The sequence below is a fragment of the Zingiber officinale genome, chromosome 8A (genome assembly GCF_018446385.1).
Source record: "Zingiber officinale cultivar Zhangliang chromosome 8A, Zo_v1.1, whole genome shotgun sequence".
Taxonomy (NCBI): Eukaryota; Viridiplantae; Streptophyta; class Magnoliopsida; order Zingiberales; family Zingiberaceae; genus Zingiber; species Zingiber officinale.
The window spans coordinates 131,171,177-131,179,741 of record NC_056000.1 but is presented as its reverse complement, the minus strand read 5'-3'; the positions used below and the strand labels follow the sequence as shown (position 1 = coordinate 131,179,741).

The window sequence follows — 8,565 nt, the reverse complement described above, 5'->3', positions numbered from 1 at the left end:
AATATGCAAGTAACCAAACATTGTTTTTAAGAATGATATTCATGCTCATATTCATTCTCATTCCACAATACAATGATTCTCATTCCAATTCCTATTCCTAAGAAAGAATCAAACGCCCCCTTAAACTTTCACCAATGGAAGAGAGTGAAAGCGTGACAAAGGTGAAGTCTAAGATTTGGGATTGATTTGCTATTATGGAAGATAAATAATCATAAACATTTATTTTTTTTATTTATAATTCTGATATTAAATTTTTGGTAATTTATCGACAGGTGTATCTAGATTTTTAAATTTACCAACAGACATGATATTTTATTATTTACTAAAATATGAACTTTTTTACATATTTTTTCATTCTACCCTCTTGATTACCAAAATCATTTATGGAATTCGAGAACTCCGATTACACCCATTTCAATTCCTGTGGATTTCTAGGGTTGTAAGGAGTTTAAATATATTATTCATTATTTATTTCGACTTCTCAAAGGTGTTCAAATGTAATAAGAAAGAATTTCCAAAATTCTCCACGTTGGACCTGATATCATTCTATATCAGACCCACATTGAATCATATCAAGTCCGCATTTGGCCTAATATGATTTCATATCAGACCCAACGTGGAGAATTTTGATGATTCTATATCTAAGAAGTCGAAATAAATAATGAATAACATATTTGAACTTCTTGCAACAAAAAAATTCATAGGTTGAATTCTACTAATGGACCTAGAGAGCTCTAATTACATCCATTTCAGTTCTTATGAATTCCTAGGGTTGCAAAGAGTTAAAATATGTTATCCATTGTTCATTTCAACTTCTCGGAGGTGTTAAAATATTTTTAGAAAAATTTACATGTAAAAAAGAGAAAAAAATAGGAGAGAAAAGAGAAAAAATGTTACATGCATAGGAGAAATATAAGAGTACTGAGAGAAATGACAGAGAAAAAAAAATTAATCAAGGGGGTAGAATGATAAAAACACTGTAAAAGGTACATTCTTTGGTAAATAATAAAGTAGCATGCACCTTTTGGTAAATTAGAAAATTTGGATACGCCTTTTGGTAAATTACCGTTAAATTTTTTGTATCCATTAATTTTGAATAGACGATAAATGAATCAAACATTCATGAATAAATTTCGTGTTCAATTTTATAAGAGTTTATTTATATTCATTCAATATACATACAAGATTAATTAAATAAACAAGTTTGAATTAATAATTAAATTAAACAAAAAAGTTTGAACACGTATAAGTTCTAACTTGTTAACATTCGTGAACAATATTCATGAATAATATTCATAAATAGGGTTGTAAATGAATCAAACGTTCATGAACAAATTTGGTATTCTGACTTTATAAGAGTTTGTTTATGTTTATTTAATATACATGAGATCAATTAAATAAGCAAGCTTCAGTAGTTCGTTAAACTAAACAAACAAGGTTAAACATATATGTGTTTAGTTCGTCAATATTCGTGAACAATATTTACGAACTATGTTTATTAATAAAACTCATATCAACATGCTAAATAAACAAAAATAAAATAAGATAAAATAAACAAATAATTTGGAATAGGGTGTAAACGAACAAATCGAGTTGAATATGTAGAAAAATCTAAGGCTCAAATTCGGCTCGAAATAGGTATATTCGAGTTTGAGCTTAATTCGAAGCTCGAAAAATCTAAAAAATTTTGTTCGAGTTCGGTTCGAATTAGGGCTCGAGTTCGAGTTCAGCTCGAAAGATTCAAACATGTTCGGGGAACTATTCGAATTATTGCTAAAAAAATAAGTACTCGAAAGACTCAAAATTTATTTATTTAATATATATTTAATTTGTATTAATAAAATATTAAGGCTCGCGAGCGGCTCACGAACTATCGAACAATATAATTTGAGCTTGAGTTCAGCTCGATAAAAATTTGAACATGTTTGAGTTATGCTCAAATCCGATAAATTCTAATACGAATCAAATATTTTTTTAGTTGGCTCGAAAAGTTCAGGAGCCAGCTAGATTCGTTTGCACCCCTCAATTTGAATTATCAAACTTAATAACCAATCAAACAAGTAAAAATTTCAAATAATCAAACAAACTTAAATTGAGAGTTTGATAACATCTAAATGAACTAAACTCAAGTCAAGCTTGACTTGAGAACTCGATAATATATAAACGAATTAAGCTCAAGTCAAACTTCAAACAAGCTCAAGGTCATAAAAAATAAACCAAATCAAGTTTGAATAATCATTTTAAAAACTTGGTTCATTTTAAACTCGACTCAACTTAACTCAATTATCTTATCAAATAAGTTTAAACACCCTAAAACTTGGTTCGACTCGGCTTATTTATAACACTATTTTAACTATATTCATTAATAAAATTCTTATTAATATGCTAAATAAATAAAAACTTTTAAAATGAATGAAATTTAAATTATTAAACACAATAACTAATTAAGTAATTAAAAAATTTAAACAATTAAATAAATTTAAATTAAGAACTTGATAATATAAATAAATTAAACTTAAATCAAAAGAATTCAATAACATTTAAATGAATTAGAGACAAGTTTAAATAAAATTCTAAGTTTATAAAAAAATGAACTAAACTAAACTTAAATAATCATTTTAAATATAAAATAAGTTTGAACATCTCAAATTTAACTAAGCTGGATTTATTTATCATCCTAATTTGTGAAGGTGGTTGATTGAATCCATAAAAAAAAATGATCTGTTATCAAAATATATATATATATATATATATATATATATATATATATATATATATATATATATATATATATATATATTTCAAACTTTAAACGTCGAATTAATAGTTTAAAGAGTCTACCGTAATCCGTATAATAATAATAATATTTTGCCATGGTAAATATACTATTTATAGAAAAATAATGTTTTTCATGCTAACGGAAAATATAATATTTCAATCCAGGAGCAAGTGAAATTTTCTCTAATGAAAATTGAAAACAACAGGCATCCATTTCTTATTTGTACGGAGCTTTCTTTTTCCCGACATCGCCAAACACCCAAACGCGAAACCCGTTCCTCTTCCCCACTTCCTCTCGGGTCATCGATGCCGAGCCCCACTCGCCGGGATCCTCCAGTGCCTCGGCTGCCGCCTCTGTGGCCTTCCTCCATTGCTCATTTTGCGTCCTCAGCCGCTTCATCTCGGCTTCCGCCGATGTCTTCTCTGTTTCTGCCGTGCGCAGCTGCTCTGCTAACATCTCTTCCTTGGCCGCGCTTTGTTTCAGCTCCTCCTCCACCGATCTTACCTTCGTCATCAGCGCCTCTTCCCTTGCACGCGCGGCAGCGAGGATGACGGCCAACTCTGCCGCTGCTCTCGCCCGGAGAAGCACAGCTTCTTCTCGAAGAATCTCCGCCTCTTTCTCCTTCTCCAGCAGAAAAGCCTTCAGCATGAACATCTCCTTCCGCCATTCTTCCTCTTCGTCTCGATCCCCTACTTCGTGCCCAGAGTCATCGTCTTTATCTGAAGGATCCACCCGATCTTTTTCTTCCTCGACTAAGTTCACGGCAACAGCACGCTTGGCGTCAAGCTTGGTGGCCTCCTCCGAAGACAATTGAGCTCTCAGTTCCTTGAGCTCCTCCTCCGCTTCGCCAAGCTTCAATTCCAGTTGATCCGCATCTCTAGTGCCGCGCTTCTTCTCGTTCTACAGAAACAGCAGCCGCGAAGTAGTTCCAGTAATTACATCTTTATGTTTGGGCTCGGAGAAGTTTACCTCATGCAAGCAGACGCGAGGGGAATGACGACCTCCGGACTTGGGGGAGGCGCCGGCCACCGCGGACACTGTGCGGTGGAGGACGTTGGCCTCGGAACTGGTCTGCAGGCGGAGCGGCCCTGGGCGCTTTGGGAATTCGGACGCTCTGTTTCCGAGAAGAAGATCAGCAAACGGATTCTGAAACCAAGTGAAATCGAGAGTTTGAACTCTGGCATTACCTCGATCTCGACATCGGAGAAGACGAACTCGAGATCCACTTGCTGGCTGCTGCAGTAGATAATTTCCCCTGCTCAAAACGCGGTTCGAGATTGGCAACAAGACCGTGACAGAATAAATAAATAAATAAATAAAGAGCGAGAAAAATTTTCAAATTTCAAATCAAGATCTTGCCGGGCAGAATACTAGTTCACGATCTGTTTACACATTGATCAACCAACCTGCATAATTGTAGAATCAAACACTTGAATGACTTGACAACGAATGAAGAAGAGTAAAGCTATAGATCTTGCAGCAGCCAACAATATCAGATTTGTTTGGCTGCCATTTGCTTTACAACTGAACCCACACACAGAATCAATCTGAACAGAAGTTCCTAACTTTTCAGATTACCCGAACATTAAATATAATGTTAATTTACAAGGAAAATATAGCTATACACAGTCTAACTCATTCTAATGTGTATATATTATATATACATAGCCATGCTACACAAACTGGCTCATTAGTTAGTGGTCGACGTATGAACTCATATTCACAGCAGGCGTGGCAAATGGGGGAAAGAAACAGAATAGGCAATGATCCAATAGAGAGCGACTTCAGATAATGTTTGATGAACAATGCTGAAGCTGGTGTGATAGTTGTCTTTCATGGCGATCTGCATGGTCCACTGTAAGAATGTATAAACACCAGGAAAAAAAGGAAAATCCAGATCAAAATAAAGTCCAGCAAAAGTTATCAGCATTTGGAGTGTCGATGAGAAGAAATGGTTTGTCCACCAAATAACTAGTGAGCATCTGAAGAAAAATCCCTCTACTCCAGTGTCTCATTTGACAACCAACCAGCCAAGGCTCGAGTTGAAATGCTCAACACATGTAAACCTAACCACAAGAAAAATTGTAATTATAACTAAGAATAAGAATCAAAATATAAGTTCTTTAAAAAGAATTATCGAGGTGGCAAAGACAGAAAGTGAAAATGAAAAACGAGGATGGTGATAGCACCATGAAGGACAAAATAGTGATCCGCATGCATATCAAATGTAGAAAACAAAAGCCTAATATTGGCCTTACAACAGTAAAAGATCATTCAAACCAAGGAATTTAGTTAGCCATATCCCAACCAAGTCAACTTAATTATTTTTAGTTGTTGATCATTTGAGCGTATACTAGCTCCCCTCTCTGCTTCTAAAAGAAATAAAGGTTATCAATTTCAAGTGCCATTTTTTCATTGCAAATCTTTAACAAACAATCTACCCTGGCTAGGAGTCTAACCATTATACAACACTAGTCACTAGGTTACATATTCATGTCTATTAAGATACAGAAAACTGAACTCGAATGTAATTCTAACAATTTTCTAGTGTTTCTATGTCATATAAGTTTAACATACGTCTACTAAGTGTTAAGAACATTTTTTTAATCCATTTTAAATTTTAACTTATCTTTCAGGTTTTCATAGTTCTGAGTTACAGCCGCTAGCTCCTCCCTTTTAACACTTGAGACAAAGAACAGCCTCATCTAAGAATAAACAACATAGTTGGAGAGGCTTTTGTGTATATTGAACTTACTGTTTATTCTCTGATTTTAGCCGGGTAAAGCCCTCATCATGAATCATGATCATCACCATTTTGACCCGCTTAAGTGCCAACAATTTTGATTCAGCTGAATAAATCTTATTTCTTCAATAGTTTTATCCTTTGTCATTTGAAAATGTTCGAACATTTTTCCATCTTACCTATCAGATATGCACGAAAATATCTTCTTCATCAATTAATATCCTCAAATAAATGCATTCTTAGGTTCTATTGCTGGAATTATGACAAGGAGTGGAAAGAAAGCATGATCCATTTTTCACTTTTATAAATAAAACAAGCATATGCAATGATTCCCAATTTAAAGAGAAAGAAAGCTTGGTTAAGATCAAGCGAAAGTGGCAGTAAATTGCAAGCTTAAACAATAGTGAAATTCCTAATAATGCACAGGAGGATTAGCTTTTAACTGTAATGGACAGTATCCCGACCATGAAAGAACATGGACAGAGTGATTCAACATCTTAATGTCAAAATATAATTTCACTGTTCCAAGGAAAAGAAAACTAGCGCTATACAAGTGAGGTGCCAGGACTTTTACTAATTGCGTCATGTTCTTAATTGGCTTTTCCAGCCTTCTGTAGTTATTTCAAAGATTAAAAAACAGTCACTTACAACTTGTTCAAAAATTTCCTAATTTATGAAGAAATTATGTGATAGAGCTAACAAAAAAGAATAAATAAAAAAACTATGTGGTTGAGCTCGATTATTTAAATAATTCACGATAACCTGAATAAGATTGTCATACTTGGTCTAATGTTGGATATCTAAATGTACTTGTTAGAAAAGACAACTGTGAACATGTGATATCCCGTTCATCTTATATCCATGAAATTTCAAATTCTAGAACATTCAAATAATAGGCACTCTGATTTTTCTAACTCGTTCAACGAATGAAGTTACCTTTTTTTCTATTCGGTATTACGTGCAATGTGGGAGGACTCATAGACGATATCTTGTAACCCTGGCTTGAGCACCTTATTGCAGAACTCTTCATACTCCTCTCCATCGCCTGCCTTCTTCTTCACCTCCACTACAACAATCCATGGCGTAAGCTCATATATATCCACGCCGATCGTCAAGGGGCCCTTCTCACTCTCTCTAGTTCCTTCTAAATTGATCTGGCTTCCCTTCTTCCTGACCTTCAAGCTTACTACCTTTGCAATGTCTTCCAATTTAGATACTATTGCTGGGACAGGCTCCTTGGACAGGAACCTGGTCATCTCCGCTTTTTCTTCAAACAAACCTGAGAGGTCAAAGCCACTGGAGAAAGATATGATATCAAATGCAGTAAGGCTTGGTGGCCTCAACGATGGATGATGTTCGTAGGAATCGCCGTAGAATGATGCCGGACAGGAAGCCACGGAGCTATCCGATTCCGACCCTGATTCGTCCGTCTCATCCGGCTTGGGTTCGTTACTCTTCAATTGTTCATCTTCTGAATCTGAATCGTTAAAGCTATGCAATTGGTTGTCTTCGATATAAAATCGGATGTGCCGGAACCCTTTTCTGAACCAGGGATTCTCCATGATCTCCGGAATGGTGGCTCGGGATTGGGGATTCACATCAAGGAGGCGATGGAGGAGATGGTTGAGGTCTTGCGATAACCAGCGTGGGCACCGGAAGGATCCTTTGTAGATCTTCCGGTACATGGCCACAATGCTGCTGTCGTGGAAGGGGAGGTAACCAGCCATGAGCACGAAGAGGATGACGCCACAGGACCAGACGTCAACCTTAGCGCCATCGTAGCCCCTGCGGGCGAGAATCTCCGGAGCGACGTACGCTGGCGTGCCGCAGAAGGTATGCAAGAGCCCGTCGACGTGCATCTGCCCAGCCACGGCCGAGAGGCCGAAGTCAGACACTTTGAGGTCGCCATTATCGTCGATGAGGAGGTTCTCTGGCTTGAGGTCCCGGTGGAAGACGCCTCTGGCATGGCAGAAGGACACCGCGGAGATCAGCTGCTGAAAATAGCGGCGGGCGGTGTCCTCGAGGAGGCGCCCCTTCGCGACACGGCCGAAAAGCTCGCCGCCGCGGACGTACTCCATGACGAAATAGATCTTGGTCTTGGTCGCCATGACCTCGAAGAGCTGCACGATGTAGGGATGACGTACACGGCGGAGGATGGCGATCTCGCGCTTGATGTGCGCGGCGAACCCACCCTTGACGATCTTCTCCTTGTCAAGCGCCTTGATGGCCACGAGCTCATCGGTGCGCACGTCGCGAGCGACGTAGACCTTGGCGAAGGAACCAGCACCGAGGAGCCTGCCTACATCAAACCGCCCGAGGAGGAGACCACCTCCTCCCGTATCCTTCTTCCTCCTCTTCTCGGCCAAGCTCGTTTCCGGCGCGGCTGCTTCTGCCATCGGGGACGCTCGAATTCCTAGTCCCTAATCCGATCTCAGAACTAACTGAGGAAGGAGAAGCGCAGCGCTTATGTGGAGAGCTATATGTGAGCGTATCGGCCACGCGTCGGAGGTGGACCGATGACTTCGAAGTTACGGAAAAGGCTGAACTCGTCCCGACGTCCTCTGGTGGATAACGGGAGATGGCGACACCGTTACGTCTACCACAAATAGAAAACCCAGTATCGCTTGGACGGTTTCTCGGGACACGTGGAAGGACAGAAGCATACGCTATTCCGTTCGACAGCCGGCGACGAACCGTCCCTCTTGATTGAGTTGCCTGTTTCGCAGGAACGAAGCACACTCGCCCCCACGGCAGCGGTTAAGGCGTAGCGAAATTTAAGAGAGTGACATCACATCAGACATGTGTTGTCATTTAATTTGACGGAAAAACTTTGGAGTGGACGGCGGGGGAACGAACTTTCGACGGTGTAAAAAGTACATGAATTTATAGTGAAGTAATGATTCGGTGTTGTATAATCTTATAAGAGACGGACGACGGACCACGGACCACGGACCACGGACCACGGCGAGTTGATAGTAAGAATTGGACACTGGTTAAAAACAACAACAACTGCAAGAGACTCTTCTTGGCCAAAAGAGTTACC

General features: G+C 38.5%; 2 protein-coding genes across 4 annotated transcripts; both read right to left on the bottom strand.

Moving 5' to 3' along the window:
- Positions 1–2,927: 2,927 nt before the first annotated feature.
- On the bottom strand, positions 2,928–4,101 carry LOC122010266 (interactor of constitutive active ROPs 1-like). Its single transcript, XM_042566744.1, has 3 exons — positions 3,967–4,101; positions 3,749–3,893; positions 2,928–3,679 (listed from the first exon to the last, which is right to left on the bottom strand). The coding sequence occupies exons 1-3, from the start codon at positions 3,978–3,980 to the stop codon at positions 2,996–2,998; spliced, it is 843 nt and encodes a 280-aa protein (XP_042422678.1). The 5' UTR covers positions 3,981–4,101; the 3' UTR covers positions 2,928–2,995.
- A 94-nt stretch (positions 4,102–4,195) lies between these two features.
- LOC122010265 (CBL-interacting protein kinase 19-like) lies at positions 4,196–8,078 on the bottom strand. Of its 3 annotated transcripts, none has more exons than XR_006119828.1 (3): positions 6,459–8,078; positions 5,535–5,696; positions 4,196–4,845 (listed from the first exon to the last, which is right to left on the bottom strand). XR_006119828.1 is itself a non-coding variant. In XM_042566743.1 (2 exons), exon 1 carries the CDS (start codon positions 7,916–7,918, stop codon positions 6,467–6,469), a length of 1,452 nt encoding a protein of 483 aa, XP_042422677.1. In that variant the 5' UTR covers positions 7,919–8,077; the 3' UTR covers positions 4,197–4,845; positions 6,459–6,466. The 3 variants fall into 3 exon arrangements, 1 of the variants encoding a protein (XP_042422677.1); XR_006119827.1 differs by having other exon boundaries at positions 5,535–5,701; positions 6,459–8,077; XM_042566743.1 differs by lacking the exon at positions 5,535–5,696 and having other exon boundaries at positions 4,197–4,845; positions 6,459–8,077.
- Between the last annotated feature and the right edge of the window lie 487 nt (positions 8,079–8,565).